The sequence below is a fragment of the Oncorhynchus kisutch genome, linkage group LG8 (assembly GCF_002021735.2).
Source record: "Oncorhynchus kisutch isolate 150728-3 linkage group LG8, Okis_V2, whole genome shotgun sequence".
NCBI lineage: Eukaryota > Metazoa > Chordata > Actinopteri > Salmoniformes > Salmonidae > Oncorhynchus > Oncorhynchus kisutch.
Genome location: NC_034181.2, coordinates 6583406 through 6595398, shown reverse-complemented (window position 1 = coordinate 6595398; position 11993 = coordinate 6583406). Strand labels below are relative to the sequence as shown.

General features: G+C 43.9%; 1 protein-coding gene across 2 annotated transcripts in view; it reads right to left on the bottom strand.

The window, feature by feature from the left end:
• Positions 1-1310: 1310 nt before the first annotated feature.
• Positions 1311-11993, bottom strand: part of LOC109894966 (BMP-2-inducible protein kinase) — a 92290-nt gene continuing 81607 nt past the window's right edge. For both annotated transcript variants that reach the window (XM_031829604.1, XM_031829605.1), the window contains exon 16: positions 1311-4018. In XM_031829604.1, coding sequence (XP_031685464.1) covers positions 2484-4018 — 1535 coding nt within the window. In that variant the 3' untranslated portion in view covers positions 1311-2483. The remainder of the gene's footprint in view (positions 4019-11993) is intronic.

Genomic DNA, 11993 nt, shown 5'->3' with positions numbered 1-11993 from the left:
GCTGTTGCTGGGCAACATGGACTTTCAACTCCCTCCAAAGATTTTCTATGGGGTTGAGATCTGGAGACTGGCTAGGCCACTCCAGGACCTTGAAATGCTTCTTACAAAGCCACTCCTTCATTGCCCGGGCAGTGTGTTTGGGATCATTGTCATGCTGAAAGACCCAGCCACGTTTCATCTTCGATGCCCTTGCTGATGGAAGGAGGTTTTCACTCAAAATCTAACGATACATGGCCCCATTCATTCTTTCCTTTACACGGATCAGTCGTCCTGGTCCCTTTGCAGAAAAACAGCCCCAAAGCATGATGTTTCCGCCCCCATGCTTCACAGTAGGAATGGTGTTCTTTTGGATGCAACTCAGCATTATTTGTCCTCCAAACACGACGAGTTGCGTTTTTACCAAAAAGTTATATTTTGGTTTCATCTGACCATATGACATTCTCCCAATCTTCTTCTGGATCATCCAAATGCTCTCCAGCAAACTTCAGACGGGCCTGGACATGTACTGGCTTAAGCAGGGGGACACGTCTGGCACTGCAGGATTTGAGTCCCTGGCGGCGTAGTGTGTTACTGATGGTAGGCTTTGTTACTTTGGTCCCAGCTCTCTGTAGGTCATTCACTAGGTCCCCCCGTGTGGTTCTGGGATTTTTGCTCACCGTTCTTGTGATCATTTTGACCCCACGGGGTGAGATCTTGCGTGGAGCCCCAGATCGAGGGAGATTATCAGTGGTCTTGTATGTCTTCCATTTCCTAATAATTGCTCCCACAGTTGATTTCTTCAAACCAAGCTGCTTACCTATTGCAGATTCAGTCTTCCCAGCCTGGTGCAGGTCTACAATTTTGTTTCTGGTGTCCTTTGACAGCTCTTTGGTCTTGGCCATAGTGGAGTTTGGAGTGTGACTGTTTGTTTGAGGTTGTGGACAGGTGTCTTTTATACTGATAACAAGTTCAAACAGGTGCCATTAATACAGATAACGAGTGGAGGACAGAGGAGCCTCTTAAATAAGAAGTTACAGGTCTGTGAGAGCCAGAAATCTTGCTTGTTTGTAGGTGACCAAATACTTATTTTCCACCATAATTTGCAAATAAATTCATTAAAAATCCTGCAGTGATTTTATGGATTTTTTTCACTCATTTTGTCTGTCATAGTTGAAGTGTACCCATCATGAAAATTACAGGCCTCTCATCTTTTTAAGTGGGAGAACTTGCACAATTGGTGGCTGACTAAATACTTTTTTGCCCCACTGTATGATAGGTAAAGATCTTTCATTCTGTAACATTGGTTTTATAATTACCAGACAATGGAAGAGTTGATGCTGAAAGTGCATTTAATTTCAACATGAACTGATTCTAATAAGTTGTACCTCTTTAGACTCTCTTTCCCTTTAAGAATGCATGGCTTGTGTTACCAAATCGATGAGAGAGTCTGTTTCAGGACTAAGAAAAGGTGGAAGTAGTCAGATATCGGTAGATTCAGTGTCACCACGTAGGAGAACAGTTGTGTTCTTCCTCTCATTCAAAAATTGGGTAAAATAACAATCACTTTTCAAATAGAACAGAATTTAATTTACTGACACAGTTGTAATGCTAAAAGTATAGAAACAAACCTAACATTGAAACTGTCTTAAATCACGAAGAAAAAAAATCTATCTTTAAAACAGAACCAAAATCCCTTTCGTTCTAGTATTAAATGCAATAAAAAAAAATTACAAAACCAAAACCATTTATCGCTGTGTCTAAGTCGACTGTAAATGTAAAAATATGCATAGAAAAAGGTCTATGTAGGGTGAAATAATACAGTGGTAAATGCCTACTCTGAAACGACTCATTCTGTTGGCTAATGTTGCCCTTTTGTGTCATTTGCTTAGCCAATGGTTTCCGAGGTACTGTGCAGTAGGGCAGAGCCATGCCCATATAAGGCTTTATGGTGCTAAATTAATCAAATCTTATTGGTAGATCTTGAAGGAGGCCACTATATCTACAGATAAAAGTTAATTTTTTTTTGTTGCAGCAACTCAACCAGTCGGAACACTGAGCGAGCTTGTTGTTTGTCACAGTGTGATCTTGAGTGAAACCGGTATCAATCGCCAATCCTGTTAAAAATGTCTCGATGCGATGCAGCATAAAAGGCTTGTTAGAAAACAGGTACAGGCAGAAGTAGATGCATACCGAACCTGAAATAAATCATCCATACTCCACAGGTTTAGGTTGGTTTTGTTCATCTCAATATCCAGTTACTAGCATGTTTAAAAATATTTTTGAGAAGGAAAACAAAATGCATTGGAAACATTTAAGAGAGTTGTTAGAGCTGCTGGTAGTTTCATTGGGCTGAAAAGATAATCAACTACCACACCACCGATCTAGCTGCCATCCTTTGGATGGAATTCACCCCCCTGGGGAATGCATAGGCTTGGCGTAACACCGCGACGTGATTGAGAAAGACGAGCACGAGTGTGTTTGTGGCGGGAAGACGAGTGAGACATTCACTGTTTGGAGGGGAAAGGAGCAGCTCCAAAAGGATCCAACTCCACGAGCTGAGACGGCTGCTGCTGCTGTCCAGGGTGAACCACCAGTTCTGTGAAGGGCACCGCCCCAAAGTCATCCGTGATGTTCCCAACCCCCAGCGCCCCGTGGAGGGAGCTGGTCTGAGGCCTGCCATTGGCCGAAACTATGTCTGTCTTGCCGTCCATTAGACCTTGGTACTGGCCCTGGTTGAGTCGGCTGCCATCTTGAGGACCAAAAGGTTTGGCACCAAATGGGTCCAAGATGGGGTCGATGTCACTAGGAAGGCTAGGTAGGGAAGACCCTTTGTCTTTGTCGGTCATCGTTACGCTGCCGACGCTGATGTTCTCCTTGGAGTCTGAGGTGCTGAGGAACTCGTTGGAGCTCTGGGAGTCCCTCCTGCCGACCCTCTTGTGCCGGCGGACGCGCTCGGGGGTTCGGAAGCTGGGCTTGTTGCTCTTGCGGCCGCCGGTAGGCGTACCGTGGTGGCGCTTGCCGTTGCCGCCGCCGTCGGTGCTGCCAGAGAGCTTCCTCTGCCGCGAAGACAGCTTTTGGAGGCTGCGCTGCTTTAGCCTCTGCTGCTGGGGACTGGTCAAATCGTCGAAGGCTGGATGGAAGATGTCCTCGGCGCTCCTGGAGGTGGTTGGTGGCGGGGCCGTGGGGCCGGGCTGGAAGGGGGAGAAGCCGAACGGGTCGATAATCTCAGGGGACACAGGCGGGTTCTGACCCATAGAGATATCGCTGCTTCCAGTCTTGCCAGATTTCGAGAGGTTCCGGCTGAACGGAGCTTTTGTAAAGACATCAAACTCCTCCGTGGCTTGGATGGCCACGGCCTCCTGGCTCACCTGCCTGAAGGGAGCCGCGGAGAAGATGTCTGCTCTTTCTGTGGGGGACGCCACAGGGGGAAAGAAAGGCACCGCGCAAAACACATCGGCACCAAATATGTCCTTGATTCCACCACCACTAGGGGGAGCTCTAACAGCAGCCACACCGGGCGACTCAGAAGGTGTGATCATGATCAGCGTGGCCTCCAACTCCCCGCTCGGACCTCCCTCACGGGAGACAGTAGTTGCAGTAGCCACTGCCCCTCCTTTACCTCCTGGGAGCCTCTTTGAGCGTCCTCCCTTAGCTTTCCTGGGCTCGTAGTCCGAGTCGGAGCTGTGTTTGTCGTAATCCTCCGAGTCCTCCGAGTCCATTAACAGAGGCCTCTGGCCCAGCGTCTCCATTTCCTCCACATTTTCCAGTTCGTTGAAGAATTCTCCAGGCTCTTGCTCGCTGTTCAGCCCTTCGTCCTCCTCTGGCTCGTCTTCCTCCTCGCTGCTCTTAGGGGAAGGAGGGTCCGACTCGAAGTCGCTGTCAGATTCGCCGCCCGGTGGTTTGCGGGCCGTCTGTGAGTCAGAGTAGTTTCTCCTCCTGCTTGGTTTGGCAGGAGGTTGCTGTTCCTCAAGGGCTGGGACAGGAGCAGCGGCTGGGATACTGAGCTCTTCAATAGGCTGATCTGTCATCACACTAGAACCTGTGGGATTGAAGCAGACAAGAGAATGTTACAAAAGACAGGAGAACTTGAAGATGTCAATTATATAATTACCGGTAGCCTTTACACTCAAAGCTATATGTGACCATATATATACACACACACACAGTATTAGCAAAATTTTCTGGAACATTTAATTTGGTGCATGGAATTAAGATCAATTTAGAAAATATTGCAATGTTAATACTAGCTGCAGCCAATGTCCTTGTTTGTGTAATTGTACATCATTGCCATTCCCAGAAAATTGCACTTCATAACACAGAAAGAAGATAAAAGTACAAAATCCTAAAACCTACTTTCAAGTTTAACAGATTTTCTGATTAAAATAATATGAAAATGTCAAAGAAGCCAAAAAGTTCCAAAAAGAGAGAGATACAGGAGAACCACAACTTAATACAACAAGGGTTTAAGATGACAATAGAGCAGAGTAGATAAGGGATGGGGAGTGGATGACAATAGAGCAGAGTAGATAAGGGATGGGGAGTGGATGACAATAGAGCAGAGTAGATAAGGGATGGGGAGTGGATGACAATAGAGCAGAGTAGATAAGGGATGGGGAGTGGATGACAATAGAGCAGAGTAGATAAGGGATGGGGAGTGGATGACAATAGAGCAGAGTAGATAAGGGATGGGGAGTGGATGACAATAGAGCAGAGTAGATAAGGGATGGGGAGTGGATGACAATAGAGCAGAGTAGATAAGGGATGGGGAGTGGATGACAATAGAGCAGAGTAGATAAGGGATGGGGAGTGGATGACAATAGAGCAGAGTAGATAAGGGATGGGGAGTGGATGACAATAGAGCAGAGTAGATAAGGGATGGGGAGTGGATGACAATAGAGCAGAGTAGATAAGGGATGGGGAGTGGATGACAATAGAGCAGAGTAGATAAGGGATGGGGAGTGGATGACAATAGAGCAGAGTAGATAAGGGATGGGGAGTGGATGACAATAGAGCAGAGTAGATAAGGGATGGGGAGTGGATGACAATAGAGCAGAGTAGATAAGGGATGGGGAGTGGATGACAATAGAGCAGAGTAGATAAGGGATGGGGAGGGGATGACAATAGAGCAGAGTAGATAAGGGATGGGGAGGGGATGACAATAGAGCAGAGTAGATAAGGGATGGGGAGGGGATGACAATAGAGCAGAGTAGATAAGGGATGGGGAGTGGGAGGGGATGACAATAGAGCAGAGTAGATAAGGGATGGGGAGTGGGAGGGGATGACAATAGAGCAGAGTAGATAAGGGATGGGGAGTGGGAGGGGATGACAATAGAGCAGAGTAGATAAGGGATGGGGAGTGGGAGGGGATGACAATAGAGCAGAGTAGATAAGGGATGGGGAGTGGGAGGGGATGACAATAGAGCAGAGTAGATAAGGGATGGGGAGTGGGAGGGGATGACAATAGAGCAGAGTAGATAAGGGATGGGGAGTGGGAGGGGATGACAATAGAGCAGAGTAGATAAGGGATGGGGAGTGGGAGGGGATGACAATAGAGCAGAGTAGATAAGGGATGGGGAGTGGGAGGGGATGACAATAGAGCAGAGTAGATAAGGGATGGGGAGTGGGAGGGGATGACAATAGAGCAGAGTAGATAAGGGATGGGGAGTGGGAGGGGACATTTTTAAGACTTGAAACATGATTAGTGCTTTTTTTTGTTCTAAAACGAGTAACGATGCTTCTTATTACGTAGCTTTTGCATGATCTTTTGCGAGCTGGAAGGGCTCATAGGAGCAGGAACCTCTCTCTGTAGAGAGAGGCAGCTTGTTGTACAAAATACACCCCCTGGACAGGAAGCTGGACAACGCTTCTTTAGAGCTTGTAAATTCTAATATCACTAGGATGTGGTATTAGTCAAATCTGGATTAACCCGACTGCTCTATCTGGGATTCTTCTGAGGTAACCTTGACGATCTCAGAATGATTTGAGAAAGCAAATCCCAAACAGTTTGTTCCATTGTACTGGAGCAGAAGGCACAGCAGAGGAGAATTATGGAAACTCATATGGTGCAGAAGCTGCTCTTTCTTTCTCTTTCTCAGAGGCCTAACTTGACCCCACTAACAACAGAAGGCTTAGGGCGCAGCAGGCGAACAAACAAGATGTCTGATAAGTCTTTAAGACCCTACCCCCCCCCCCCCTCATATTTTTTAGCTCCGTAATTAAATGGAGCAATTTAAGAATTCTCTTTCTTTCTCATTTCAACCCGTTGTAATCTTTGAATGCCAATTACTCTTTTTCTACACGATCACACACCCTAATAGAAACCAAGTGTCTTTTTGAGAAAGACTAGAGGTAACTGAATAGCATTTGTTCACTATGAATAAGTTAGTTGCGATAGTACGCCCGAACATAGCCCCCCCCCCCCCCGCTGTGCAGACAGAAATGGAAATCTGTTAATATCTGAAAATCTCCAAACTGGCAGGACATGACAGATAGAGGATTAACCAAAACCATTGTTCTACAGTAATGAACAAAGCCAACGATAAAGGAGGGCGGGTAGAAACAGAGAGGAAAACTCATTTTCAGAGAGCTTAAAAACATGAATGATTTATAAATGTATTTAATAAATGATTAACTGTTAATATCCTAATTATAACTTAAACATTTAAAAAAATATATTTACATACTGTTAACTTGATTCTAAAGTATTACAAAACAACTCTTCTTGCAGGCTTTGTGTTCATGAGTGTTTGCGAAGCGAGGAAACCTTCTGAATCTGTTGGGACAAACCTGTCTATATGACAACATGTCCTAATCTAACCTCCCACCTCAGTGGATCATCTTTTAATCAAAAAAGAAAGATTGCAACCTGGAGAGAAATACATTTATTTTACAGTTCCTTTCTTTTTATTATGTTTTTAAACAGACATGCGGATGACACGGCCAAACACAGACCTTGTTAAACGTGGCGTTAACAACAATGTACATGAATGATGTAAGCTGGTCAGGGACAGCAAAGGGTCAAGCTCCACTGTATATGGGGCTGGGTCTAATTCAAACGTCAGAAAGACGAGTTCTATAATTCTTGCATGTGTTATCCTCTAGGATTTGTATTTGAACTTTCATTTATTTTAACCCCCCCCCCCAAAAAAAAAACTAATGAATCAAATCAACTGAGTCTGGCAGTGGGCTGAGGATGGGGGAACTCAGGACCATTCTGGTACCGTCAGGACATGGCCGCCCACTGGATTACCCAGAATTCTCTTCTGGCTGGCATGGGATGGCATCTGCTCCATCCTCTGCTCACGATCTTACACCACCACCACCACAACCACCACCACCACCACGCATGAGGATGGCATCTGCTCCTTCCTCTAATGTAATGTCCTATAATATGTAATGTAATGTCCTGTATGTTTAAGGTAATGTAATGTAGTGTCCTGTATGTGTAGTGTCCTGTATGTGTAGTGTCCTGTATGTGTAATGTCCTGTATGTTTAAGGTAATGTCCTGTATGTGTAATGTCCTGTATGTTTAAGGTAATGTCCTGTATGTGTAGTGTCCTGTATGTGTAGTGTCCTGTATGTGTAGTGTCCTGTATGTGTAGTGTCCTGTATGTGTAGTGTCCTGTATGTGTAGTGTCCTGTATGTGTAGTGTCCTGTATGTGTAATGTCCTGTATGTGTAAGGTAATGTCCTGTATGTGTAATGTCCTGTATGTTTAAGGTAATGTCCTGTATGTGTAATGTAATGTCCTGTAATGTGTAATGTAATGTCCTGTAATGTGTAATGTCCTGTATGTTTAAGGTAATGTCCTGTATGTGTAATGTAATGTCCTGTAATGTGTAATGTAATGTCCTGTAATGTGTAATGTAATGTCCTGTAATGTGTAATGTCCTGTAATGTAATGTAATGTCCTGTAATGTGTAATGTCCTGTAATGTAATGTCCTGTGTGTAATGTAATGTCCTGTAATGTAATGTCCTGTGTGTGTAATGTCCTGTATGTGTAATGTCCTGTATGTGTAATGTAATGTCCTGTATGTGTAATGTCCTGTAAGTGTAATGTAATGTCCTGTAATGTCTCTCTTGCAAAAAAAAAAGAAGATTTTAACTCAAATGAGTCTCACCACCACTACTAAGATGTACTCAACCAGAGACTAGATTCTTCCTAGGATCTCCCAGAAGACCCTGCTGTGCTACGTAATGAAAACACTTCTGTCACCGTATATTATCGCAGAATGAGGTGAAGGACTTAAGCAGTTTTCACTTAATAATATGTGGGGTTAAATTGTCTTGTTACTGGGGGTTTATAAAGCATCTCAGCACTCCTTCTCGGGGGGGGTGGGGGGTTAAAATGTCTTGTTACTGGGGTTTATAAAGCATCTCAGATTTCTGATCTAGGATCAGTTTAGCCTTTTAGATCTGAATGAAGAGACTGCTAGGACACAGGTAAGCACTACAACCTTGATCAGCACTCCTTCTCGGGGGGTTGGGGGGGGTCAGGGTTGAGATGGCATGCACCCTAACAATGCCTGTCTGTCACTGTCTGGTTGGGTCAACCTAACATAAATGGGATTAGTCCCATCAACCTACTATAGTAAACAACAGCCTAATCAACCACATTATACTATTATGTATCCTTGGCAGGGCTACATATGTTTACTGTCTTCTAACAGAGAAGCCACTGTGACAGGGGATAATACTGGCTGGGCTACATACACTCAGTGGCCATCGAGAATCGGGTCGGACCCCCCTTTGCCTCCAGAACAGCCTGAATTCTTCAGGGCATGGAGACATTGCTCAATTGGTATCAAGGGACCTAACTTGTACGAAGAAAACATCCCCCATATCATTAAACCATGGCCACCAGCCTGTACCATTAACACTAAACAGGATGTGAGCAGTTGACTCGGAGACGCGGGCCTTGAAGACAATACCGCGTTCACAGTTTGCTTAGGTCACTGGTTTCACCCATTTTAACGTTCAAACGAACAGTAACTGAATGCCTCGATGCCCGTCTGCCTGCTTTATACAGCAAGCCACGTCCATGTGACTCACTGTTTGTAGAAGCTAATCATTTTTGTGAACAGGGTGGTGCACCTAATAAGCTGGCCACAGTGTTTGCTCTCTCAGTTTCCACCTTCTAACAAAGATGCCAATCGTTTTGTTGTCTATCAGATTTTATATACACACACACACACACACACGTTCAAAAGTTTGGGGTCACTTAGAAATGTATTTGTTTTTGAAAGAAAAGCAATTTTTTGTCCATTAAAATAACATTCAATTGATCAGAAATGCATTGTTAATGTTGTAAATGACTTGTGGGTTTGATTACAGGCTCAAAATGGCTAGAAACAAATAACTTTCTTCTGAAACTCGTCAGTCTATTCTTGTTCTGAGAAATGAAGGCTATTCCATGCAAGAAATTGCCAATAAACTGAAGATCTCGTACAACGCTGTGTACTACTCCCTTCACAGAACAGCGCAAACTGTCTCTAACCAGAATAGAAAGAGTGTGAGGCCCCGTTGCACAACTGAGCAAGAGGACAAGTACATTAGAGTGTCTAGTTTGAGAAACAGATGCCTCACAAGTCCTCAACTGGCAGCTTCATTAAATAGTACCCGCAAAACACCAGTCTCAACGTCAACAGTGAAGAGGCGACTCCGGGATGCTGGCCTTCTAGGCAGAGTTCCTCTGTCCAGTGTCTGTGTTCTTTTGCCCATCTTAATATTTTATTTTTATTGGCCAGTCTGAGATAAGGCTTTTTCTTTGCAACTCTGCCTAGAAGGCCAGCATTCTATCACTAAACGCAACATGCAACAATTTCAAAGATTTTACTGAGTTACAGTTAATATGAGGAAATTAGTCAATTTAATTAAATGCATTCGGCCGTAATCTATGGATTTCACATGACTGGGAATACAGATGTGCATCTGTTGGTCACAGATACCTTAAAAAAAAGGTAGGGGCGTGGATCAGGATACCAGTCAGTATCTTGTGTGACCATTTGCCTCATGCAGAGACACATCTCCTTCACATAGAGTTGATCAGGTTGTTGATTGTGGCCTGTGGTATCTTGTCCCACTCCACTTCAATGGCTGTGTGAAGTTGCTGGATATTGGCGGGAACTGGAACATTCTGTCGTACAAGTCTTTCCAGAGCATCCCAAACATGCTCAATGGATGATAGGTCTGGTGAGTATGCAGGCCATGGAAGAACTGGGACATTTTCAGATTCCAGGAATTGTGTACAGATCCTTGCAACATGGGACCGTGCATTATCATGCTGAAACATGAGGTGATGGAGGCGGATGAATGGCACGACAATGGGCCTCAGGATCTAATCACGGTATCTCTGTGTATTCAAATTGCCATCGATGAAATGCAATTGTGTTAGTTGTCTGTAGCTTATACCTGCCCATACCATAACCCCACCTCCACCACCATGGGGCACTCTGTTCACAACGTTAACACTTGCCCACACGAAGCCATATACATGGTCTGCGGTTGTGCAGCCAGTTGGATGTACTGCCAAAGTCTATAATTATTGCCAAATTCTTTCATTCAATTATTTGGCAACAGCTCTGGTGGACATTTCTGCAGTCAGCATGCCAATTGTACGCTCCCTCAAAGCTTGAGACATCTGTGGCATTGTGTCGCGTGACAAAACTGCACATTTTAGAGCGGCCCTTTGTCCCCCAGCACAAGGCGCACCTGTGTAATGATCATACTATGCCACACCTGTCAGGTGGATAGATAATCTTGGCAAAGGAGAAATGCTCAGTAACAGAGATGTAAACAAATGTGCACAAAATGAGAGAAATTAGCTTTTTTTGTGTGTGTGTGCATATGGAAAATGTCTGCCATCTTTTATTTCAGCTCATGAAACATGGGACCAACACATGTTGCGACTGACTTTTGCACAAACGAACGAGAGAACCCCCCACCTCCCTACAGTATTACAAATCAGACGTCACAGTCCTTTACATTCTCAATCATTGCTATAATACATCACTCACCTAACGATATCTATGACTTAATTAAATTGAATATTTTATTTTTTATTACCCTTTATTTTAGCAGGGAAATGCCATTGAGACCAACGCCTCTTTTTCAAGGGAGCCTTACATGTACACAAAGTATACAAAATGTACAACATTTACATTTAATACTATTGTTATAGGATTTAGAGGCCGAAGGAAGGCCACTGGCATTAATTAACCAACTGAAAAAGGTAATTTATCGCATTTTATCAATGGCAATTTGAATGCACAGACATACCGTGTCGAGAAGCTAAAAATGTCCCAATTCTTCCATGGCCTGCATACTCAGACACCCATTGAGCAGGTTTGGGTCGACGTGTACGACAGCGTGTTCCAGTTCCCGCCAATATCCAGCAAATTCGCACAGCCATTGAAGAAGAGTGGGTCAACATTCCACAGCTCACAACCATCAGCCTAATCAACTCTATGAGAAGGAGATTGTGTCGCGCTGCGTGACGCAAATGAGTCACACCTGAACTGGTTTTCTAATACCTAAAATAAAAGTGTCTGACCAATCAATCCCTAGATCAGGGTTTAATAAATGTATTTTTCATTGACTGATTTCCTGATATGAGCTGTAAAAGTCAGGAAAATATTTTCGATTGTTACACGTTGCATTATATATTTTTGTTCAGTATATAAAATGCATTTTGCACAACTAACTAGAGCCCTTTATACATTTGTTTTGGGATCCACTTCGTAAACGTAATTAGCCTAAATGACACGTGAGTGGAGAAAACACAGTCTTATTTCAAGCATTTCCCATCCATGTTTCCTTGATGAACTTTGACCTTTTTTTTCCAAAAGAAGGTGAGAGAGAGGATGTGAGCACATCTAATTGAGATAAGGCCTGGGCGGTAGAGAGGTCTATTAGAATGTAATTATGTGGGAAGGTGTACTGGAATTACTGGAAAAAAAGAAAAAAAGAGTCACATTTAAAAAGTATATTATATCAAATCTAATTAGCCAACAA